The sequence below is a fragment of the Mirounga angustirostris genome, unplaced genomic scaffold, assembly GCF_029215605.1.
Source record: "Mirounga angustirostris isolate CCGP_5_RB_7025 unplaced genomic scaffold, mMirAng1.0.hap1 SCAF_2, whole genome shotgun sequence".
Lineage (NCBI taxonomy): Eukaryota > Metazoa > Chordata > Mammalia > Carnivora > Phocidae > Mirounga > Mirounga angustirostris.
The window spans coordinates 69,842,675-69,868,471 of NW_026991710.1; the positions used below are offsets into that span (position 1 = coordinate 69,842,675).

A 25,797-nucleotide genomic window follows, 5' to 3' on the forward strand; every position below is an offset into this window, starting at 1 on the left:
AAATTAACGTACGTTGTTAATTTGAGGATTTTTTCCTTTCCTTCCTGCCAAATGTCTCTTCCATGCCTCGGGAGTTGAATACACTGGAGAAATTACACTCTATCCCCCAAGGGAGAATTAAACTTTTAAACGTGAGTTCTCGAGAGAGTTGGTCACATCTATCAGGCAGGTCTGTGTGAAGTGGCCAGTCAAGGGTGATAAATGGGTAGTCAGCTGTGCACAGCCTGCCCCGTGGGCCCAGGGTTGCCATGGAAGCGCCCAATGGCATCCAGCGATCCTGCATGACTAACCTAGATTAGCAGCAGGGCCTGTGGGCTCCAGCCTGGAAGAAGGTGCTCCCAGCCAGATGATGGCCTAGGTTGCATGCTGCCCCACGGCTCACGCTCACCGTGGGCCTTCCTGTTACTGTCTTTTCCTCCTTCCACATACGTTCCTCTCCTTTTTGAATGCAAGGGAAGGTGACAAAGAGGATCGCTCTCATTAATCCATACAGAGCTGTGATTTCTTCATTTTATCACAGTGTTTTACCACACCCACCCATAACCCCAAGGAGGAGCATTTGAAAAGTCAGAGTCAATGTGCCCTGACAGGCCCCAGCATGGGCTTGACTAAATGACTGCATTCAGGGGCTCAATGGGCAGCTTCGAATTCCTCAGGAGTTTCACCACCTCTCCGAAAGCAAGAGCATCCTTGCGTGTTTTAGACTCGCCAGCTTCGCTCGGGCGCCTGTGTGGATTAGAAGGGCGGAATTCCGTCTGTGGCACAGTCCCCCTTCGCAATGCCTTGTGCACTTGTGTTCTGCAGGGCACACCAGGCTCTGGAAACTGAAGCCTGGGGTTTCCCTTTTGGTCTTTCATGTTCGCTTAAAAAAAAAAGTGGAGGGAGGTGGTTTGTTGCACTTTGCAGAGATCTTTTTGAAGCATCAGCACTGCATCTCTGCAGATGGTGGACAGTAGTATATGACCCCAAAGCAACAATGTGGCGACTGACAGTATTTCCCTCTTTTATTTAGGCAGACCAGTGGTGGAACTCCTGGCCATCTGCTGGGTGGTCAGACTCTGCATCCTCTCCCCCCCTCCCCCCCCCCGGGGCCTTGTTTGTGAATGCCACCCTCAGTTGCTTCAGATCATCCTGTGACTTGGTGGTCTTTTTCTCCCCAGGTGGGGCTCCTGGGCTGACCAGACAACTGGCATCGAGGCCCAAGGAACATGGCTTAGGTCAGTGGCCAGAAGTTACTGGGAGGGGAGCCCAATATCGGGCATGGAATGGCAGCTTTGGTGCAAGTTTATTGACAGCCTGTCCTTGAAAGAAATTAATGTGAAGAGCCCCTTAACATGTTGGAGGTGACTTGTGAATCCAGAGGTTATTATGGGCCAGGGACCTCAAATCTGTAAGTTAAAAAGGGGCTCAAAAAAAAAAAAAGGCTCTAAAATAAGAATTTTAGTACAGCTTTTATAACTGGAGGAGTAACTTTGTGCTGCCGGCCATCCCTTTCTCCAAGGGCTCTCTGTCAGGTCCGTAGGCAAAGACAGACCCATGTGAATACATTTAACCAAACACATTTTGTGGCTCTGAAATTGCTCAGCTGGCAGGGGTGAAACCTCCCTTATCGATGTGTACCTCTTTGAGAACAAGGAATTATGAGTGATTGTGAGTGAGCACACGTACAGCATGCCTTCTTTGTTGTTGCCCTATTTAACACAGCCTTGCTGTGCAGAACTTGCTAGCAGAACTGTGATTAAGAATACATGCTTTTTGCCAAGCAGACCTGCATTCAAATTTTAAGGTCTATCATTTAACACCAAGTTAATCTCCGAGCTTTACCTTTTTTTTTTTTTTTTCCACCTAGAAAATGGGGTTCATAATCTCCCTCTCACAGAGTTGTTGTGAAAATTAAATAGGACACTGGTGTGATGTGCCTAAATCCGTGCTGACCAAATAACAGACATTAAGTGGTGGCAGTCCTTGGCAACCTGCTGTTGCTGTCATCATTGCTCCTGTTTTTGGTAAGCTTTATTAAAGTGATCCATAGAGCCCAAGAAGAGTGTGCTCTCTTGTACTCCTCAGAACCACCTAGAAACTTGTTACACATGCAGATCTCAGGCCCCGCATCAGATCTACTGACTCAGAAACTCGGTGGCGGGGGGGAGGAGTCTCTGCGCTCCGCGTTCTAACAGGTCCTCCAGGTGATTCTAGTGCTAACTGGAGCTTCCCTGGTGGTCTAGTGGTTAGGATTCGGCGCTCTCTAGTGCTAACTGGTTCAGGAACCTCTCATCTAATACAAAACGCCCTGGAGAGCAGGGAAGGAGCACTTGTTGCTCACTCTGTTCTGTGTGGAACAATGAGAAAGTCTGACTGTGAAAGGCTGACGTTGGGATGAGGTTATCCTGAGAGGGAGAATGTTTTTCTCCACACCAGAGGAAAAATGCCACCTTTAATTAAATGAAGTGATAGCCAACTTGTAATTATTCAATGGTAATTAACAGTCTGTGAATCATGTAGGACGTGTACTGCTACCTAAAATCCCCTCATTTAAAATTCTTCCGTCTACCCGTTCTTTGCTTGCACCTTGAATTAAAAATGATGTGTAAGACTGAACAGTGATTTACTTACTCATGCTACTAATTGTGTTGATATTTTTAAAATGTATGTTTCCCCCGATGTCAAAATGGAAACAAGAAAAAGAAAATATTTGTGAAAAAATTTGCCTACGAACCTTAACAAACTATTCTTTAAATCATTGCAAACTTAGAGGAAGTAAAAACCAAATAAACCAGAAAGCTCCCCAGTATGACTGGTAAAACCTGGTCAGTGGCAAGGAGAAGGTAGACAATCCAGAAGAATGAGGGCTCATAGCCTATCCTGTGCAGTCCTGGGAATTATGGACTGGTCACTTCCTGTCTCTTCTGCCTTCCCCTGCCCTGCGCAGGAGCCTTGGGGAGTGAGACCCAAGGGACAGTGTGGGGGGAGAGTGAGTTTCTCTCACTAGGTCCAAACCTCCTAAAACTCATCCTACCAGAGCCACTCGTGAGGTCTTTCCTCATCTCACAATTTTGGGGTTTCTCAGTTGAAGGGTAGTGGTTAATTAAAAAAAACCCACACATTCAAAGCTTGTTTCAAAATTGGTATAGTATTACATATGTCTGCCAATAAAATGTTGGTGTGCGTTTTAACTTTTTTTAAACTAATGAAGTAAAACCTTTAATTAAGCAGAGTCCTTAATTTAATAGGATTTCTTCCCTGTGGGAGGTACCTTGATTTTTGAATCACATAGCAATAAGCCAGTGTTAGGAATGTTGTACAATTGGGTTCTTATTATTTCCATAGCAATTTTTATTATTTGAGAACTAAAACCTAGAAGTGTGTGGTAAAACTTACCGAACTGATACTGAGATAAGACTGTGCTGATCAATTTAGAAATACTTCAGTACTTTTAAGCCAGGGTAGCTTTTCTTAAAGGTATGTGTGGAGTTGATAGGAAAATTACGTGAGGACCCCAAGCAGCCCGATGATGGTTGAGCTGCTACTTGTTCACACCCTCACTTTTCAATCTGGAACTGAGAATTTTGCCATTTGGGGTTACCTTTTTGGGGACAAAGGTAGCAATTCGGAAGTGGGCAGGGACTCTCGCATTGTAACCAGCAGAATCATAAAGGGAGAGAACAGTGAAGCAGATGCACTTGGGAAGCTGTTGCTCCTCCTGTGTGTACCCCGTGTGGGGTCCCTGTACCACGTAGCTTTGGAAAAGGGAAGCTTGGCTATTCAGGTTGCTCACAGGACAGTAGCGTGCCCCACCCCCTCTGCAAACAAAGTGGCTGTAAAAGAAGTTTGAAGGGAAAAAGTTACTTCCTGATCAAACCTCTTTTTGGCTCCCATGGAGCTAATGTTACGTGATTTTTTTTTTTTTTTTTGAGCCAGTGAGGAATTACCAAAATTATAAAATAACTGAAAGGAATTCCTGAGTGGTCAAGTCCACTGTGCTTCTTTCAACCAGAAATAAATCTAACTGTCCAAAACTTGTGAGATTCCGACTGTGTTAAAGAAGACTCCGTAGACAGTTTCCGGTTTAGTTTTTTTTTCCTCAACTTCTTTCAGTATGTTGACTAACAAAAATTGTTCACTCTGTAGTTCTCTTATAAAGTAGGCCATCGAGATATCCATCGTTTAGGGAAAGTTTTTGTTCCGGTGGACTAAGCAGGGAATTCTTTTCCACATCCAGGTGAATTTAGCCAGGTAGCTTAAGGCTATGGAAATAGCAGAAAACCACTTTTTAGATGGCTATTTTTTAAAATTGTTTTTGCATATGTCTTCCAGAGTTAATTTTTTTTAATTACAAGTAAGTTTTTAAAAATATACTGTAAGCATAGTGGCTGTTTTTTAATTAAAAAAAATATTTAATGACTGGTTTTTATGCAAAGTACCATGCGTTAGCATCAGGAGAGAGATAAATGAGAGGTTCTACTTTGATGGAGTTCACATCCTAGGGGAAAGGGGAGGAGGAGAGAGAAGCAATCAGTATGTTCTCTCAGCACAGGCTGGGTGGATTTGAGGAAGCCTTTAGAGTGATTGGAACTACTCGAGATTTGCTGGTAGCTGAAAATTGGGGCTGAGGGTGTGAGGTTGAGAGAGAAGCGGAGGAAATTTGTGTGATTAGAATGAAAGCATCAAAGTCCAGGGTACCAGTGAGGAGCAGGGAATAGTCTGGTATCCCTGGAATATAGAGATGGTTTGCAGGAGAATCCTATTTCATGCGTAAGCTGGTCCTGGAAGAATTGGTTATCATTCAGCGTTCTGGGGTGGGGATTAGAATGTAAAAGTTTGGGGAATGGATATGACCGACAGGTAGAATGCATGTGGCAGGCCTGCAGGGAAACAGTGGGGTAATATCTAGAGTAGATCTGTACCAGATTCTTGGGGGGATTTTAATGCCCAAGCAAGGATTTAGAGTTTATTCTGCAGCAGCAAAGAGCCATCAAATGCCTCTTATTTTAAAATGTGGATAGTGGCATGAGAACCACAGCTTTATAGATTGGATTTCTTTCCATGAGAAGGCTAGTTTAGAGGGACAAGATGTTGGGGAGGCAAGGAGACCAGTAAGTAGGCTCTTGTCAGAGGAAATAAGAGAAGTCATGAGAGCAGAGAGGCCAGGAAAAAGGGGTGTCTGAGATCAGGGCTAGAGTTTCTAAAGGTACATATGGTCTTGGCAAGACAATTTAATGTTTTCCTACTTATTTATTCACATAATATTGGGGGGGGGGGAAATAGCTACTTAGTAGCTACCCTAGAAGCAAATGTATGAGGGCAAAAGTCAGTTTATAGTTCTTACCTTCATTATTCTTATATATCACATGTGGGGTCAGGAGGGTGTGGCCTGTGTTGCCCACCTGAGGCAGGCCCACTTTTGGTTTACATGCTAGCTAAAACTGCTCTCTTGTTGGTTTCCTTCTCTGCCATTTGTTTGTCAGTGAAGGCATTTTCAACCCCTTTTGGTGCCAGGGCTTGATGATTTAGGATGTATTTTTATGTGGTTTAAGTAGGGCAATCAGATTATCAGACTTCTTGGTAGGTAAAGCTGACATCTAAAATTGGATTTTCCCATCCATGACATTTGAAATGAGAAATAAAAATTATCTTTTCGGGTTTAACATGCCAAGACACTCCCAGTAGAATAAGCTGAGAATAAAGTAAATGCTGTTTTGGGTGCTTGGTAATCTTTTAATTATGAAATAAACCTTTTGATTTTAATCTTCCAAAATGTATAATACTGATCCAGGAAAACAGCCTTTTTAAAGTTCACATCCTGCTGACTCCTTCAGATGAAAAGCTCCTACCTCTACCCCATATTTTGCAAGCTGGAAGCAAAAATATCATTAATCTTGTCTCTGTTCCACGACTGCCTATAAAACACTGTTCAGTTTGGAGTCAGTCCTGAGCCATGAAGGCGGTACTCCAGAGTGAATGCTTAGGTTTCTGGAGCCAGGACCCAAGGCCCGGAGGGTCACAGCCTTAATCCAGGAGTGGGTTGAGGGATTTAGGCCTTCTTTAAAACCTCTCCCTTGTCATCACTTCTTGTTGACCTCTTCTGGCCTCCCTCACACATGTACATATGCATAGCAAAACTTGGACACTGATACATTTTTATTATTTTTGTTCTTTTGTGGCATCTGAAACAGCTTGTACAATGAAGACAGAAACCTGCTTCGAATTAGAGAGAAGGAAAGACGCAACCAGGAAGCTCACCAAGACAAAGAGGCATTTTCTGAAAAGATCCCCCTTTTTGGAGAGCCCTACAAGGTATTTATTTATTGGATACTAGAAAGCCTGGTTTATCACCGTATTTAACTCTGTGATGAAAGTGAGTTTGAACAAGGGCCACACATGTGAAAATAAGACAACTTATCTTAGATTGTCTTTGAAAATAAACTATGAAAATTCTCTGAACCTTGTTATTCAAATTGCCAAAGTTTGTGGTCTTTTGTAATGTTAATTTCCTGTCTTTAGTAATATTTGTCCAGTTCAGGCTTCTCAACAGGGAAATTGAGTTGAAACTGCATGTTCAATGTTATGTTACACATTAAATTGAAGTGTTTTTTCCCCCTTTAAATGGCACTATGTAACATCATTTATTAAATGATGATTTTCCTTAGACTTTTTTTCGCAGTATCTAACTCTGCTATCTTTTTCCAGACAGAAAAAGGTGATGAGCTATCCAGTCGAATACAGAACATGTTGGGAAACTATGAAGAAGTGAAGGAGTTCCTTAGTAGCAAGTCCCACCCTCATCACTTGGATGCTTCTGAAAATAGGTTGGGAAGGCCAAGATATCCTTTATTTCCTGAGAAGGGGAGCAGCATTCCATCCCACTCCTTCCACACTAGTGCCCACCACCAGCCTGTTAACACTCCTGCCTCTGGACCACTTCCTGTTGGTAACATTAGCCACAATCCAAAGATGGCACAGCCAAGAATGGAACCAATGTCAAATCCTCGTGTCAAAAGCTATGGGCCACCAGACAGCCAGCACCCGACCCAAGATCGCCTCGGTCAGGAGGGGTGCAGCTCCAGTCATCACAGAAAGGGTGACCGCAGGGCTGATGGAGACCGCTGTGCTTTGGTGACAGACTCCGCTCCAGAGAGGGAGCTCTCTCCCTTACTCTCCTTGCCTTCCCCAGTGCCCCCCCTGTCACCTGTACGTTCCAACCAGCAGACTCTTCCCAGGACACAAGGAAGCAGCAAGGTTCACAACAGTAACAGTAACAATAAAGGCTATTGCCTAGCCACATCTCCCAAAGACCTCGTGGTAAAGGTCCACGATAAAGAGACTCCTCAAGACAATTTAGTGGCAGTTGCCAGCCTTGGGGTGGCCCCTCCCCAGCCACCTTCTCAGACTTTTCCCCCACCTTCCCTCCCCTCAAAAACTGTTGCAATGCAGCAGAAGCCCACAGCTTATGTCCGGCCCATGGATGGTCAAGATCAGGCTCCTAGTGAGTCTCCTGAACTGAAGCCCCTGCCGGAAGACTACCGGCAACAGACCTTTGAAAAAACAGATTTAAAAGTGCCTGCCAAAGCCAAGCTCACCAAGCTGAAGATGCCGTCTCAGTCAGCTGAGGTGAGTGGAATTTCCGTATCTGGGGCAATTCCAGTGTGAAGGAAAATTCGAGATGGAAGTTTCTGGAGAACTGGGGATCTGGGTATCAATGGCTTTTGGGTTGTGAGATTCCTTTTTGGCTTTAGGATCTTGTTGCCCCACAGAGAACTCAGGTCTGAGAGGAATTACTGATGACAGATATTGAAATGTGATTTTCAGGAAGGTTTTTTTTTTTTTTTTCCAGTTTTTACTGAGCCATAATTTATATGCTGTAAAATACAGAGGTCATGAGTACACAGTTTGCTGTGTTTTGAAAAATGTATACACCTGTATAACGCACAACCCAGTTACGGTATTTATCATGAGAAAGTTTCAGGACGGTTTTGAGCTGTCATTGTTTTTTTTGTTTGTTTTTGTTTTTACTTGTTTGAGGGAACACTGACTTTAACATTGTAGAGCAAAAAGGGAGAGGGGTAATACTTCCTCAGCCCCAGTTAGTTTTTCTGAGATCCAAACCATAAAAAAGTAAAATTAAGAGGTTAAAATGTTGAAGGCAAAGTATTTCTAAAGATTTGTTTCCTGTAAATTACAAGAAAGTATGAAACTAAAGTTCTGTTCTAATATATTTTTGTTTACCACCTAAGAAAGAAGACTGGGGGTGTCAGTGACATCCCATTTGAGAGTGAGTCACAAATACTGTACAGAATGTTATTCAGCAATGGCTTTTTCAAGTAACCAAAATACTTTATCTTTTTAAACAAACAAACAAAAATTCCTTTTTCTGCCCCTTTGGTAAATGGCAGCATTGTGTTTGAATGAAGAGAATCAGAGCACACATCTTATCACTGAAATTCTAAATTAATAAGTTACCCCAAAATTCAGATTAGTGGAAATGTTTGAAGTGAATTTGTCTGAAAACTTACCTGTTAAGGTAATGTCCTTGGTTTAGTCACATCTATTGTATAAACCATCTAATTTGCATATCCATTGCTCAAAGGCTTCTGTGTGTACCCAGATAGCAGTCTTAGGTGGTGCTAGAAGGTAAAATTCCTTAAGGCTTAAAAACAAAACCCAAACAGACTCTAGGATGATTAGCTGGAAAGATAACCCTTACCTTGAAGGAGGAAAATCTGTTCCTCTGGGGTGTCAGCTTTTGGTTTAGAAGAGGTTATAGCTCTGTCCACAGTCAGCTGTTGAGCTAGAGTGAGTTTGGTTGTCTTCAGAATGGGACTTGTGTGGAGGCTGAGGAAAAATGGGAAAGGGGGAGGACAGCAAGTGGTAGAAGTGACCAAGATGGCAGGACTCTACCTTTAACCTCTTAAGTCATGAAGATTCACCATAATGAGATATTTACCAAACATTTTGTGCTGTGCTGGAAGGAGGGGTAGGCAGCAAATTAGGGCAGAGTGGAATGAAGGGAGATTTCCCTCTCATAATGGCCAGTCAGCCTGCCTTATAATTCGTACAGTGAGGAACTTAGTGGGATTTTCTTTGCTTTGTTTATCAAATAAGGTGTGTTCTGTTTTCCCAGGTTAAAAAAAAGCAGATAAGGGGGGAATTTAAACCTATTTTCCTAAAAAAGAAAAACAAAAAAACCCCAAGCAACTAAAAATTGCTTTAAAACAAATTTAAGACAAATCAGCAAACATCTGCATTGTTTACCAAATGCTCAACCATATGCTTAAGTGCGGGGTGGGATGCCAAGCAAGTACTGGTCCCTGCCACAGGCGAGGCGACAGTCTGGTGTGTAGATCAGCCTCCACACAGGAAACAATTAGAGAACAATGGAGTCCAGAGTCTCCTACTACTTGGTGCTTAGAGAAAGTTTCAAATGGCAGTCTTAAAGCTGGGAACCTAGTTACTATGTTCAACCAATTGGATTTCCAGTAGACCTTCCAGGGGAGAGAGAGTCCTGGTTAACTTTTTGCTTCCTTGGTGAAGAAGAGTTAAGCCAAGTTGAGATTTCTCTAAGGCCTCAAAGCTCCTCATATTTAATATGTATTTCAAACTTAGGACCATGCCAGATGGCCCTTGAATATTTTCTGAGTGGATATTTGAAACGAGCAAAATCCTCCATGGGTTTGGTGATTGGAGAATGGGGCTTTCCTGGCGCAGGGTCACCTGCCGTCTCCAGCAGTTTGAGTAGATGTAAACTTTTTGTCTTTGGCCCGTGTTTGCCGTGAGCGTTCATTTTAATCTGCTGGCTCTGTCTAGTTTCTGTTGGGGCTTCTCATGGTAGTGGCAGCTGGGGCTCCCAACTACCGTGGAGCCCCGGGCAGATGCAGGGTGCCGCAAGACCAGTGTGAAGGGGGAGTTCAGAGCTAAGATCTTGGCGTGCAGGGGCAATAAATCTGGGAAGCAGTGTTATTAAGATCTCAAATTTTAATATTCTGATGAATCAAAGGAAAGCATAGAGATGGGGGTCAGAAGAAGCAGGGAATTCACCCCAGAGCAGGTAAACTCTGGATATAGAACCAGAACATGAGCAATACCTTGGGCTGTTTGTGACGTTGGGGCAGAAAGATAGAGGATGGGGATAGAGGAAGTTGGCTGTTGGTAGCCCTGACAGAAGGGGCGTGGGGGTGGCTAAGTGGTTTTCCTTTATTTGCTTAATTTGTCCTAAGTCAAGTCAGAGGAGGTTCTCTTTCCTGGCTTTCCGAGTGTGAGGGTTTTGCGGTTTGTTTCTTCGCCGCCACCCCCTTCCCCATGGCTTCCACGAAACAGTATTTTAAAAAATGAACCAAACTGGGAAAATCATCTTGTCCGCCTGGCTCTCCTTCATTCTCAAGCCACATCCATGTGAATTCCTTACACCACACTGTCCTTTCATTTCGTGGAGACAAACGTGGTTTGTATATTTTAGTTGGTTCTCCTAAAAAAATGATACTCTTTTCTGGAATAAGTCATTCTCACAGTTAAAACGTAGTCTTTCCTAGAATCCTACAGGGAGAAAAAAAATGATCAAAAGGTCAGTATTCTGACCACATAGAGGCCTGGCTCACAAAAATCTGCACTTGGCTTTTCTGTGGGCGTGTCAGTTTTAGTTTTGTGTCACCTGGAAGGTGCGTAGCAGCTTGAAATGACCCATCTGAGGGGTACGGCCAGGACTCGGTGATCTTATGTGGATACCTTCCAGCTGTAGAGTTGCCATGTCAGATGGACCTGCCCAAGTGGAAGGTTGAGATTCCTCTCTATCCTTTTTTTTTTTTTTTAAAGATTTTACTTGAGACAGCACAAGCAACAGTGGGGGAGGGGCAGAGGGATAGGGCGAAGCAGGCTCCCCACTGAGCAGGGAGCCTGAAGCTGGGCTCCATCCCAGGACCCTGAGATCATGACCTGAGCCAAAGGCAGATGTTTGACTGACTGAGCCACCCAGGTGCCCCTCTTTTCTTCCTTTCTTTTCTTTCTCCTCTTTTTTCCTTTCTGTGTTTTCTTTCTTCCTTTCAGTAGCCTCCATGCCCAGCGTGGAGCCCAACACAGGGCTTGAACTCATGACCCGGAGATTAAGACCTGAGCTGAGATCAAGAGTCAGATGCTCGACCAACTGAGCCACCCAGTTGTCCCTATCCCTCTTTTCTGCCTGAAGATATCAAATGAAAGTGGGAGAAAAACTGTGGCATCTCTGTGTTGTGTTCCTGAGCACGAACCCCAGGATGGGGAGTGGGGGGATTAGATACAGGATATATGAAATAGATGTTTTATTGATACAGAGAAATGGAATAAGCCGAGATGGGCATTTTAAATTGTATACTGGATTTAGAATATTAGACTTTTAAAGCTAAACGTACAGCCCTTTCATTTTGCAACTAAGGCCTTGGAGGAGGCAGTCACATACTTTTGCTGAAATTTAGAGTTAGTAGCAGGGCCAGAGCTCAGACTCTCCATTCTATTATGATCTTTCTACTTCTGCTTGTTAAGTACAAATGGAGACGGCTGGAAGATCTGGAGCAGGGCAGTGATGTAGCTTTCTTTTTTGAAAAAAATCATTCTGGCTTCTAGGTGGAAATGGCTTGAGGGGCAAGGGTGGAAGCAGGGAGACCAGGTAGGGGTTGAGAAATGCGGATGGCTTGAAGTAAGGTAATAGGAGTGGATGTGGTGCAGACGGGGCCAATTCCAGATGTGTTTGACGGGGAACTGGTGGGGCTTTGGTTGTCTGGAGATGGGAGTGTGCCTGAGGTGAGGGAGAGTGAGGCATCAAGGGTTGTTTTACTTCACAGGTCTGGATGCTGGGATGATAACTGCTGCTGAGGGGGACTTGACCTGGGTGGACAAGTTTGGAGGGAAAACCAGGAGCTCTGAGTAAATCAGATAATAAGTTTGAGATGCCGTTATTTGTCCAGGTAGATGCGACAAGTTGGCAGTCGTAGGTAGTAGACCAGCTCAGAGAAAGTGTTAAGACTGGAAATGATAAGTTTGGGCTATGTTTGCATATAGAAGTATTTAAAGCTTTGGGACTAGACTGCCCGAAAAGTCCCTGAATCAAGCCCTTCCTGGCTCAGCTTAACCTTGGCAAGGGGCAGCTGGTGGGAAGAAATGAGGATGGGCTGGATCTTCAGAAACAGAAACTGAAGACCATCCTGGGAACTTGAGAATCTGCTTATAAAGTAGTAGAAATGATAGGTTTCTATTTTTTCACTTAGTTTGAAGTGTACATGTAAATGGTACAGTTATCTTAATTTATTCAAATAACTCACTGGCATCTAGCAGAATTTACAGTAAATTTAAATTTGCTGTTGCTTGTGTCCTTATGTGGTCCCAAGCCATACCCTCCCGATGAATCTGATCTTGAGTCCTGATGGTCTCTGATTTCCCTGTGGCCTCTTATGGCATCAGTGAGGAATGACTTCTATTACCAAATGCTTCCACCTAATTTCCAAAACCCGAGTGTCCCCTGCAGCTGTGAGTTCATTGTTGGACTACCTTGACTCATGGCAATTCTTAAACTGTACCCTCTATTTTCAATAAACTGCCAGCCTAACAGTGTGAATTAATCCACAGTGGAAAATTTGTAATAGTGATTCACTTTGCATTCATATGTGCAAATAGTCTTTCCTACTTCCATCTTTAGTCCTCTTACTATCTTAAACCTTGAAAAGAGCAACTTACCTATTACGAAATGATCTAGGGCAGTTCCCTTTAGGTGTGTTGGTGGTATGTCGCCTGCTGATGCTCAGTAGAGTTAAGAAGCTTACTCTCTCCTGTAAACACCATCAATTCTGCACCTTCTACCTAAATTATCTAGAGCACCTACTATGTGCCAAGCCTCGTGCTGGGGATGGAGTTACAACGGTGGGCAAAACAGATGGTTCTGAGCCTCTTGGGCCTTGACTATCTAGTTAGGAACTGACATCATGCAGATGACCACTCTGATCAAATTGTAAGAACTTTGGCAAGCACTGTAAAGAATCTACAAACTGTTGGGGCACCTGGGTGGCCCAGTCGTTAAGCGTCTGCCTTCGACTCAGGTCATGATCCCGGGGTCCTGGGATCGAGCCCCGCATCGGGCTCCCTGCTTCTCCTTCTCCCACTCCCCCTGCTTGTGTTCCCTCTCTCACTGTCTCTCTCTGTCAAATAAATCTTAAAAAAAGAAAAAGAAAAAAAATCTACAGACTGTTATAAGAGGGATAAAGGGGGCCTGTGGCTTGGAATCAGGGGCTCAGGGAAGAAGTCAAGTAAGACCTGAATAGCAAGTAAAAGTGACAGAAGTGAGGGGTTGTCTTAGTCTGTTTGGGCTGCTGTGAACAAAATACCACAGACTGGGTGGCTTATAAACGACAGAAAGTTATTGCCCACAGTTCTGAAGGCTGGAAGCCCAAGATCAAAGCACTAGTCGTGATCACATTCACAAGAGGGACCTTCTTCCTAGTTCCTAGTTGGTGTTTTCTCACTTGATCCTCACTTGGTGAAAGGGGCAGGGATTTCTCTGGAACTTCTTTGATAAGGCACTAATCCCATTGGGGAGGGCTCTGCCCAAAGGCCCCACCTCTTACTGTCATCACCTTTGGGGTTTCAACATGAATTTAGGAATTCAGCATGAATTTTGGGGGCACGTAAACATTCAGACCATCACAGATGTGCTGGGGGTTCGGCAGCCTCAATATTCCAGGAAGAGGGAGCAGCATGTACCACTGGCTTATGCCACGTGATGTACAGAGACCGTTACAGTTCTCTTGGGTTATAAGCTCAGTACTGTAGGTCAAAGGGGATTTTTTTTGCATTCATTCTGAAACTTGGCAGCACATCCGAATCACCTGGGGAAGCCTGCTAAAGATACAGATTGTAAAAAATAAAAATTCTGAATCCCCACCCTAGGAGATTGGTTCCGCAGGTATCCAGGTGGGCTCCAGAATCTGTACCTGTGATTTTCATGAGGTTTGTTCTAGAGTCTGGAAACAAAAACTGCTCCACAAGGGCTGAAAACCAACCCCAGTGGTCCCAGTGTCTCCCAAGTGGGCCTTAGGCAAAAGGAGCAGGCTGGATTGATAGGACTTCTGTCCTGAGTAGGAAATGAGAGTAGCCTCAGGGAAGAAAGGAGGGAGTAGGACTCCAAAGACTACATACACTTTTTCTTCCTCCACAGCTCCTGTTTCGTTTCTTTCTTTCTTTTTTTTTTTTAGATTTTATTTATTTATTTATTTGAGAGAGAGAGAGAATGAGAGAGAGCATGAGAGGGAAGAGGGTCAGAGGGAGAAGCAGACCCCGCGCTGAGCAGGGAGCCCGATGTGGGCCTCGATCCCAGGACTCCAGGATCATGACCTGAGCCTAACAACTGAGCCACCCAGGCGCCCTCCTGTTTCCTTTCTTGTGTCCTCAACATTGTCAAGCTTGTGGGGAAAGTAAGATTCCGATACCCCCTTATCTAGCTTATCTAGCTTTGTTCAGTTTTCTAAAGATGTTTTTATTACAGTAACTCTTTTATAGCAAATTAAATTAGATTCCAGGAGCTAGCACTCAGTTAACTTGGGCAGACCTGCTGTACTTAAATGTTTGTGTTAAGAAAATGATAACAAAGTGGAAGGAAAGGTTATCTGTGTACCCAAGTCTCTGGTGATGCTTGGTGTCTGGAGCAGAATACTTCCCAACTATGAGAAATATTGAATAGTAACTAGCTTGTATCTGCTTAGAGGCTGGCTAATATAAAAGTGAAAAAATAGTAGCAAGTGACTGACAGAAATTTTAGAGCAGAAGCTACAAACAGCCCGAGCACTAGATTGGCCCTGTGGACTATTTTGTTTTGCCTGAATTTGTGTGTGTGTGTGTGTGTGTGTTTGGTTTTTTGTTTTTCCTTTGAGCTGATATTTACAAACGAGAATTCTGGTGAAAAATCAGATTTCAGTTTCACCAACTAGAGCTGTTTCCTGATCCTGGTCATTCTTTGAGTTTGAAGAAACAGTTTAAACACTGAAGGAAACGTTCTAAGTAACATAGGCAAGATATTTTTGAGAAGCTCTAGAATTGCTAGAAATGAGTTAGTATGAATAATGGAATTACATATAGTAGCCCAAGAAGGCCTACAATTGAACCTTGAAAATCTTTTTGGGTGGTATTAATTGGAGCTGTTTTCTTTGTTCGTTTTATGTTCTATTCCTTCTCAAAATGCCAGAAGTACATTTGGTACCAGGATAAGAAATTCCTGTTCCTCCTTGTTGTTTTCACACTTGAGATGTTTGTGGAGAGTTATTGGATCCCCCCTGGGTCCCTCATCTTGTGTCTTTGCCAAAATGTAGACATTCAGCTCTTCAGAATCTTTCCAGGCCAAGTGCTCTCCCAGGCTCTCACATAGCCACTGGAGTCATTTTAACTCTTGTCTAGATTAATTGTGATTTATTTTGAGCCAACTGATAATCTTCAGGGACAGAAAACCAAATATTCCAAGGGGAGTCTGTTGATGACGGAGTTAGTAGTTTTGATTTGGGTTGTTTTGGTGGGAGTGACCAATACTTATGAGCTATTTAAGCAGAATTCCTTTTAAGAGAGAATCCTGGTTCCTGTTATCATAACAAGTTTATTTTTTGGCCTTGTATTTCTCCTCTCCAGTTGCCAAGATCTATTTGAAAATCGTTATTTTCCGAGGTTAACTTTGCTGCATGTTCACATTTTCCAAGAACTTTATAAGAGCTATTTTTACACTGACACTGTTTTCTTTAATTGTTGAAATCACTAGATTGACAATCTCTCCCCCTCTAGAGGTTCAGGGACACACACACCATTAGTTTTCTCTTGAACTTCATTTCGTTCCCTGTGTAAGTTTGGCCTACTTTCTGTCTGCATTTTTTTTCCCCCTAACCCTGTGGTAATTTGTCAAGCTCACTCTAATCTCCTTAATCCTTTGGCTAAAGGGTTTTGAGGTTTAATGTTTTAATCTAGGGGCCTCGGTATTTAAGTAATTAGAGGTCCTATTTCTAGCTCTGTCCCTTAGATAAATCATCTTAGGGTTTTTTTTTTTTCCCTATGTACAAATAGTAGAATCTGAAAATATATATTGGACCAGAATTTGAAGCTTTGAATTGAGCTGCGTGAATTAAAGAAAGTGTTCCATGTTGTTCACATTTCCTGCAGTTCTTACAAACTCTTACAAACTTAGAAAATTTATTTTTATTTTTTTACAGAATTTGATGCTGTAGAGTTTGTTACTTCTAACATTTTTTTCATACTTGAGAACATGTTAACTTATGGAAAATGTTCTTTTTTTCTATTATCAGATAATCTGGACATTCTTTAAAAATGTTAAAAATTCTTTTCTTGTCAGGAACAGCTTGGTCTGGAAGGATTTTACCTCTTTACAGTCTAGGTTTCTGCCTTTTTAGTCAACAAGCATTTGAACACCCACTAGATATAAAGGGAGCTAATGGGAGAGAAAGACATTGACACAGTACATTTATTACATAGTGTAAAAAAACACAAAGTATCATCAGTATGAAAAAGGTAGTGTGGAACTACTAATTATGGCCTTATAATGCTCACACTGTTCTCCTGTTTCCTTTATGGTGGAAACAGTTCTAAATGCTTTGTGTGCATTAACTCATTTAATCCTTGCAACTATCCCCTGTGGTAGGCACTATTATTGCAGTTTTACTGAGAGACTCACAAGGGTACAGAGAAATTCATTTGTCCAGGTTTACCCAGGCCTTAAGTGCTGGCTCTGGAATCCAGAGCTAAGTAGTCTGGCTTGCATCCACACTCTTAACTATGACCCCTACATTATGCTGCCTTTCAAAAGAGGAAGCTGTCCATTCTTTGAGTGTCGGCTTTTGTAGCACTTCCAATTTTGGGTATTGGCAAAAGTGCATTCCAGGCTACAGTAAAGGGGAGAGAAGAAACGTGGAGGGAAGACAGTGAGGAGCCTAGCAAGAGTAGTTGAGGAGAGGCAGAGCGGAGCAATGGGGAGATGAGCCTACATCCTGAGAATGGGGGTCCTGAAAATTTTCAGTTCCTTATTGAATAATTTATCCAAGAGCTGGTGCTTAATAAAGAGGAGAAATTACTTTGGCTTGATGGCAGACACTCTAGCATGGGGTTACAATTCTCTGAGACCTGGGGCGGGAAACTTGACCTTGCCATGTTGTTACTAGTTTATTTATCTGTACAGTGGGGCCACTAGATTGAGGGTAATCCGTATGAAATGGTTGGAACAGCACTTGGCACATAATAAGAGCTCAACGGGTGGTAGAAGGAGCAATTAGAGTTAAAATTTGAACTGGGCTTTAAGGAGAGAGGTAGAATTTAGACAGAGGGTTATCAAAATGAGGAGTTGTTGGGAAAGTAGAAAGACTTTGAACATATTCTCGTTTATTGGTGTATGCTTTAGAAATGTAGGTGGGAGGGGTGCCTGGGTGGTTCAGTCATTCAGCGTCTGCCTTCAGCTCGGGTCATGGTCCCAGCGTCCTGGGATTGAGCCCTGCATTGGGTTCCCTGCTCAGTGGGAAGCCTGCTTCTCCCTCTCCCACTCCCCCTGCTTGTGTTCCCTCTCTCACTGTCTCTCTCTGTCAAATAAATAAAATCTTTAAAAAAGAAATGTAGGGGCGCCTAGGTGGCTCAGTCGGTTAAGCATCTGCCTTCAGCTCAGGTCATAATCCCAGGGTCCTGGGATCGAGTCCCGCATCGGGCTCCCTGCTCAGCGGGGAGTCTGCTTCTCCCTCTGCCTGCTGCTCCCCCTGCTTGTGCTCTCTCTATGTCAAATAAATAAATAAAAGAAAGAAAAAAAAAAAGAAATGTAGGTGGGATCAGATCAAAGGGACCAGAAATTCCCAGTTAAGATGCTAGGTTGAATAAAGGCCTAAAAATTTGATGTACAAGTGTTAAAAATAAACCAGTGAAGAGCCTAGAGAAAGACCGCATTTGCTTAGGGGTGGTGTTATCAAGAACATTTCAAGAACTGGTTTGCCAAGGGGCACTGCTGCCCAACACTGCCTGAGAGCACAGGGGATTTGCATTCAACTCCTGTGGGGCACATTCCCATAGCTTGGCAATTCCCGGTATAAATGGTTCCCTTAAACTTAGGCACTTGAAAATATTTTACTGCCGCCCCCACCCACCCCTTTTTAATTCCAAGGCACTTGCTTATTTGTTTCTCTCTCGATTGTCACAGCAACCTTGTGAGTTAGGGCGGTTGGCACGAATCACCATTTTACATGCCATGGAATGGAGTCTAATGATTTAAGCTCCTAAGTGGCAGAGCTGGGGGCATGAAACCAGGACTCTTGGCTCCTAGTTCCAGTCCTCTTTCTACCACAAAACATGGCCTCTGTGGAGTAATGATCATTTTTTTTAACACTTTTATTTGAAGTGTTAAGAGCTCTGCTTTTCTCCATGGCCTTGCCTTCATGTCAGTGCCTGATAAATGCAGATGTTGGGTGGAATCGATGATTCAAATGAGAGGATGATTAAAACTCAGTTTTGGTCCTGGTAGCCATGTGGCTTTCTCTGAGGTTTCTACCCTTTAAGGAAGGAGGCTACCAGGTATGAGATCTCTCGGTTCTCTCCATCTACATTGTTCCCCCCCCACCCCCCCAAAAATCTGTAATTACATCCACCATTTACAGCTTTCCCTTTGATCTCACAGAAGGAGCAGATCCTTCTCTTGCCCTTCTACCTACACACCCTTTTTGGTTACCTTAAGCCTTTCCCTCGTTACTTGCCTCTTCCCTAAGAGTCTAGTTACTAATTCAAGCCTTTCCTAGCTTAAGGGCAAAACAAACCTTTCCTCACTCCTTTTTTACTCTAATTACCTCTTTCTTGTTCTCTTCCTAGCCAATGCTCTGGAGAAAGAAGTAGGTAAACATTCTTTCCCTGCATCCTCTCTTCCCAGGTAATCTCCGAACCCACCGCAGGCTGCAGGGTTCCCCTGCCACTCCACAGTGCTGCCTCCAGTGGACGCCTGGTGGAAAGAATCAAGGAGCTCTCTTGAGGCGGGGGTTGCTTGCTTGGCCTCTCCATGGCCTCTGGCACTGTTGACCACCATCCCCTGAAACACTGCCCTCGTTTGTCTGGTTTTTCTCCTGCCTCTTTACACATGCTTTAACAATCCCCATTGGAGGCTGCCTTTCCCACCTCTTCCCCAAGCTCTGCTTTCAACCATTTTTTCTCATTCTGCAGTCTTTTGCTGGTGATCTCATCTGCACATAAGATTTCAACTGCTTGCACCCTCATGACCACCAAATTGATTTTTCTAGCCTAAAACTGCAGAAAGTTTTTTCCAGCTCTAGATCGTTTTATCCAGCTCTTGTTGGTGGTGTTGCCCAGGCATCTCAAATTCAGCATCTGTGACGGATTTCATTACGTCTCCTGTGCCTCTTCGTCCACACAAAATATTCTCCTCCTTTCTGGTCGTCAGTCTCCATTCCTTTCTGTCCCCTGCATTATCCATTTGGCAACCCAGTCCTATGGATATTGCCCAAGTCATCCTAGTTTAAAATCCTTCAGTACCTCTTCATCGCCCAAGATAAAAATCCAGATTATTTCCAATTGCCTTCTCTCCAACCTCCCCCTCCCCCAATTGCTTTCTTGATGGGATTGTTACCTGTCTCTCCAGGCATGGGTTATGGCCCTTCTTTCTGCTGATGCTTCCTTGTCCTTTCTGTAGCCACCCAGACCCTGAAAGACATGACCTTCTCCTCTGTGCTCCTGGTACCCAGACTTCTTCCTCAGGACTTCTTGGTGTTATCCTCTGTGTCTTTCTCCAGGTGGTAAAAACACTTTGAGGGCAGGATCATGTGTCTCCTTTGCTTCTTTGTCCTTTGTGTTTAGCACAAGTGAGGACAGGAGCAAAAACGGGAATTTTCCTGTTCTGTGCTAAGCTCGAGTTCTTAGTTCACTTGGATCTGTGGTCTGAAAGATAATCTCTTATAAATGTTTATCGGAGTGTGTGTGTAGGGGCAATTTGATGCGGGACTGTATTTCCTATTTAGGACACTGGGTTGGGAAGCAGGCACTAAGTTCAGAAATTTTTTAAAGAAATTGTTTGACTTACCATTTTTAGCCTAAGTATTTCCTAGGTCATGTTAGGCATTCTTACATGTGGATTTGAAAATAAGCAGCCTAATCCGATCATTAGGTGTTCTTAGTAGAGCTCTGGCCTCCTAATTGCTGTTCTTTCAGCATTGAGTTTAGAGATTAATCAGGTGGTTTTATTTACTATAAAATTTGGAAAGTCATGATTTTTCTGTATCTGTCATGTATGTAGGTGCTTTCCTCTCTATTTAAATAGGACACCAAATTTCCTTTAGTGAATTTTGGGTTTCTTTTTATATAAGTGCTTACATATGATAAAATTGCTGTTAATATCAGAGGATTCTCAATTTTAAATATTTTGCCATTGAATGAATCACTTTTTTGGGAATGAGCCAACCATTTTGGGTAGGGGCATTAACTCTTCTAGGCCACTTGGGTATCATTAATTGGTATCCTAGTAACTTAAGAATTATTGACCCTGAAAATGCCTGACTGGCAACCTGGGTTTAATTTTCTAGTAAGATTAATTATCTTGCAGGAAAGAGTAAAACAGAGACACCAGGGTTCTTTATGTCCCTTATATTCTCTCAAGATTCCAGTGAGCTAGTTGCTACGATGGGGGAAAACACTGGTGTGTTGTTCTGAATCTAATTGAGTCCTTTATTATGTGATGACTCACCTATAGTTCACAGATTTATTCCATGCAAGTCATGTAAAATAACTACACTGTGGTTTGTTTTGCTTACTTGGTTCATGTTTCTGGTGATCTGTCAGGCTGCATACGCCAATCCGCTGAAGCAGGCTTTGGCAGGCGCCTGTGTGGCAAGCAGGAGACCATCACACAGTACAGCCATGGGGCTGCCTCGCCCTGTGTCCCCCACACAGAGGGCCTTTTCACAATCTCCCCGAGGGGACTGAAGATGCCCATAGTGTATGTGGGGCTGTGCTTCATATAAAAAGAGACTCAGGTCTTCAAAATGAGCCTGTTCCCCAGTATCGTGTTCTCCCATTCCCCCATTTGTGAGAGAAGGAAGCATTAAAGCCAACTTTATTATTATTTTTTTTAAGATTATTTATTTATCTATTTGACAGAGAGACACAGCGAGAGAGGGAACACAAGCAGGGGGAGTGGGAGAGGGAGAAGCAGGCCTCCTGCGGAGCAGGGAGCCCGATGCGGGGCTCAATCCCAGGACCCCGGGACCATGACCTGAGCAGAAGGCAGACGCTTAATGACTGAGCCACCCAGGTGCCCTAAAGCCAACTTTAGAGAGTGTTCACCCTCAGAGGGCCAGGGTCTTGTATGGTGGGATTGATTGAGTTGCCAGCATCTGAAAATTAATACACTTCACATTGAAATCTGGATTTTGATTTTTTTCCCCCATAAACATTGTCAACATAGGTTTTGCATTCCTGCAAAGCTACAATTGGCTAATCCTTTAGGGCACACACACACTGGCTTGAGCCCTGTGAGTGTCAGTGTTCTCTCTCTGTGAATTCAAGTATTTCTACGTCCTCATGGTTATTCCTCCCTCTGGGCAGATCCAATGGATGAAAACCCAGATGTGCAAAAGACCTATCTTTTCAGAAGGATTTATAATGAAATGTGTTTAATGGTATCTAGTTAAAGTAAAAAGCAATTGATTTTCAAACTTTTATTTTTGTTATTGTTTTTTAAGTAAGCTCTGTGCTCAGCACGGGGCTTGAACTTATAACCCTGAGATCGAGTCACCCCATGCTCTACCAACTGAGCCAGCCAGGTGCCCCTGATTTTCAAACTTTAATTTTTATTTTTTTAAAGATTTTATTTATTTATTTGTCAGAGAGAGAGAGAGAGCACAAGCAGGGGGAGCGGCAGGCCGAAGGAGAAGCAGGCTCCTCGCCGAGCAAGGGGCCCGATGTGGGACTTGATCCCAGGACCCTGGGATCATGACCTGAGCCAAAGTCAGACGCTTAACGGACTGAGCCACCCAGGCATCCCTGATCTTCAAACTTTTAAAAGAAATTATGTAAAGTTGGTCCTACTTTGCTGCTTCATCTTTGCCCTTATTTCCAAATACAGAGATGTTTTCCAATAAGCCTTTAAATGTATGATTCAGATAGTTAAGTCATATTTTAAAGAAAACCGCACAGTGTTAGCCTCCTTAACTTTTTTTTTAAGTTGTTTGCTACCACCTAAAACTGTGGAACATGGATTCTTATTTTCCTTGTCACCAAGTAGAAATACGCTCCCTTAGTTTCCTAAATGAGGAGGTGGGTAGTCAGTCATGCTCTTCTCAGCTCTAAAATATTATGATTCTTTTTAAAAAAGGAATTTGAATTCCTGGCAGTTGGATGCTGATGCTGTTTCCTATGCTGAGACCAGTAGCATATTCTTCAGTACCTTTTATTCAAAATTATTTTTCTTGTTTCTATAGTGAATAATGGGAAATGGGGCTTCAACGCCCATCCAGTAGGCTTTCCTTCCTTCGATCTTAGCAACATGTATACGTGTTTGTGTTTTTGTTTTTATGGTTTGAACAGCCTTTATTAGTTGAAACAGGAAGGGGAAGAGAGGAAGAGATACAACAGCTTTGGTTCCTGGCTCCAGAGACTCGCATCTCCCCCCAAAAGGCTGATCTTAAAAATATTGATCCTGTAGTTGTATGGACAGTTCATGTTGAGGTTTCTATAAGGTACAGGTTTCTGTACTTGTACAAATATGCAAGTATACTTAATTAGTATAGGGTACTATTTAAGAATTGGGGTGTGACTGTTTTCGAGAATTTCCAAACTATTCTTTCTTATTGGATATGATTTTGTTTCCCCTCTGTCGATATCATTGCTGAGAATTTTGATGTGTTAATACTAAAAACTAGGGATAAATAATAAATCTATAATAGAGTATATAGCCCATGGGACATTAAAAACTTTGCAGTTGTTGAAGGGAACGAAGATATACTTTTTTTTTTTTTTTAAGTCATCTTGGTTTTTTTGTTTTTTTTTGGCTAATTAGATGGGACGTTAAGGCATTATAGGTGGTGGTTAAGAGCATGATTTTTGGATTAAGGAAGACTTGGGTTTGAATCTTTATCTCAAACTAGCTGTTAGACCACAGGCAAATTACTTAAATACTAAAAATTACTGTTCAAGCCTCCATTTCTTACCTTTACAACAGAAATAATAGAATTTTTCTCATAAAATAGTTGTCAGGCTTAAAAAGAAAATGTACATGAAACCCTTAGATTAGTGACTGGCATACAGTAAATATTTAATAGCTGCTGTATCTATGTCATCACAATTATTCTAACATTGTCTAAATGTATGAGTAAATGTAGTAGATTCACTTCTTTGCCTTGGTTTAGAATCTGAAATTTGGGTAGTTTTAATAGTTTTGAATTTCTTCCTCCCTGCCCCCCCCCCCCCCCCCCCAGTGGTGGTGTGTGCATGTGAGGGGGAGGGAAGGGTGGGGCAGAGGGAGCCGAAGAGAAAGAATCTTAAACAGGCTCCATGCCCAGCAGACCCTGAGATGATGACTAGAGCCAAAATCAAGATTCAACCAATAGAACCATCCAGGCACCTCAATAGTTTTGAATTTTAAGGCTTTAAAGAGTTACAAATGGGAGGTAATCTGTCTAACGGATGGCACTATGGAGTCAGAATACCCGGGTTCATTTTCCTCCATCTTTAAATGAGACATTTCTACTTGAGCTACAGGGCTGGTGTGAAAATGAAATGGGTTATACATTTGCCTAGCATACAGTAGACTGCATGATGTCCCACCTTCATTGACATGCTGTAACAGTAAAAGCAAATTCACACTGTAGGAAAATTGTATATTTACTCATCTGCAAGTTTCTTTATTGACTTTACAACTATGTTTAGAAGTCATCAGGATCCTAAGGTATGTCCTAATGTTTTGGCTTGGTTTGATTGTATTTCTCAAGTGTTTTGGTGAAGTAATGAAATTCTTTGTCATGCATTTAATTTTATTCAAATTTTATTCAAATTTTAAAATACGGTTTTTAAAATAAGAGATTTGAATGAATATTTTGTACCACTAATAAAGTACTGAGTACCTGCTGTGTTTTCAGGATTCCAGAATTGTATTAATTGTTGTGAGAACTCCATGGGGCTAGTTCCAGCCTTGTGAAGAGCTTTCGGTTGTATTTGGGCATCATGAAACACATGGGGGGAAGTTACGGTACTGAACTGCAGATCATATAGTGTTGATTTTGTCATCTGGGTCACAAGTCCGGTAAGAATAGGCATGAGTAGGCATATTCATGTAATTTGTGAAGTCTTCCTGAGTCTGCTATAGAGAGTGGGCAACACTTATATAAACTAGGATGACTTTATGAAGTAGGGAAGTCACCACAGCTTTTCTGAAAAACATCAGTGAAATGTCCCAGGACATCCATTCAATTTTGGGTTCAAATAATATTGATTAGTACCGGAACTTCCAAAAGAGTATAGGGGCACCAATATTTATTTTATGTATCTTAATGCAAGTGTAAAAAAATATGTATACCAGCACACCAAATTCAGGATTTCATAAATACTGTTACTTATGAGGCCAGGGAAAAACTGAATTGATCATAAGTTGATTTAAAGAAAATAATACAGGCGGTGCTACAGTACAATATGGTATCCTTGTCAAGATAGTGTGGAAATGACTGAAAGTTTGGGTAAAACTGCTGTAGACTATTCTTTGAGTCACGGGGGAAAAATTTACAAAGTTTGGCTGGAGATGGACCCGTGTCAAAGAAGGAAAGTAAGCTTGAGTCCTGGTGGTGACTTGGAACATTTCCTTGTCTTTGCCAGTGAAGGACCTCTTCATGCTTGAAGAGCTTCCCTCTGTTCAGAACTCAGTTTTGTCCACTGTTTCCTTTCCCCCTTCCTCCACCTCCTCTATTCAACTGGCACTTAATAGATGTTTCTCCTACTTACAGCTGCTTCTGCTGCTACCAGTATCATACTATAGAAATTTTTCTTGAGTGAGGAATATTTTTTAGAAGACTTCAATGAAAATATTGTTTGAAATTTATTTCTGACTGTGCCAGCAGGTTGTCCTGCAAAGTTACCAGGTATGTAGGCTGGGAAGGAGATTGGGGCTTAACTCTGAGTATTTTCAGAGGTGGAAGCGGTACAAGGGCCATCGATTTCCTGCAGGGTATCAGGATAGGGTAGAGTATCCCTACATGGTAATGAAGACACAGCTGATTTTGATGAGTATTACAGCCTGTGTTTTAGTTCCCTTGCTTGAAGACTTAATAATTTTTTATTGATTGGCACTGTGGGATAGGTCATGGCATTCATCCTTAAGAGCAGGTCTCATGCCACAATGGAGAAATTCTCAAGAATGCTCTAGTTGGTTAAGTAAACCCCAGGGTTTGGCTTTCTAGTGGCCCCTCATTGATTGCCCGTCCAGGAGACTCTGCAAAAGGGCACTCATGGAGAAGGACAGTGCTGACATGACCAGTCCCTGTTTTCCCCTGCTGGCCCCGAAACTCTTCTCAGGGAAAGCCTTTTTTGCACTTTTTCCTCGTCTAATAAATGGCTTGACAGGAGGGCTATCCTGGAGGCAGGCTCAACTGAACCCTTAGGGCTTATCAGCACTTGGCTGGTGGACAGCACCACAGCCCCTGCCCGGGCTCCCTCCATCCTCCCAGTCTCCAGTTCCTAGGGCCCAGGAGGCAGCCTCTACAAATTACCTTGTTTTCCCCACATTAATTAATTCGGAATTTATTAGAAACATATTGCAGACATAAGTGTCCATAGGTG

The 25,797-nt window shown here is 42.7% G+C and overlaps 1 protein-coding gene across 23 annotated transcripts in view; it reads left to right on the top strand.

The window, feature by feature from the left end:
• The window catches only part of AFF1 (ALF transcription elongation factor 1), a 284,626-nt gene that overhangs the window by 146,473 nt on the left and 112,356 nt on the right, over positions 1 to 25,797 (top strand). For all 23 annotated transcript variants that reach the window (XR_010409462.1, XR_010409460.1, XR_010409461.1 and 20 more), the window contains 2 exons: positions 6,174 to 6,294; positions 6,688 to 7,608. Coding sequence is in view for 19 of the 23 variants with exons in the window: in XM_064584752.1 (XP_064440822.1) it covers positions 6,174 to 6,294; positions 6,688 to 7,608 (1,042 nt within the window). In the remaining 4 variants the exon portion in view is untranslated. The remainder of the gene's footprint in view (positions 1 to 6,173; positions 6,295 to 6,687; positions 7,609 to 25,797) is intronic.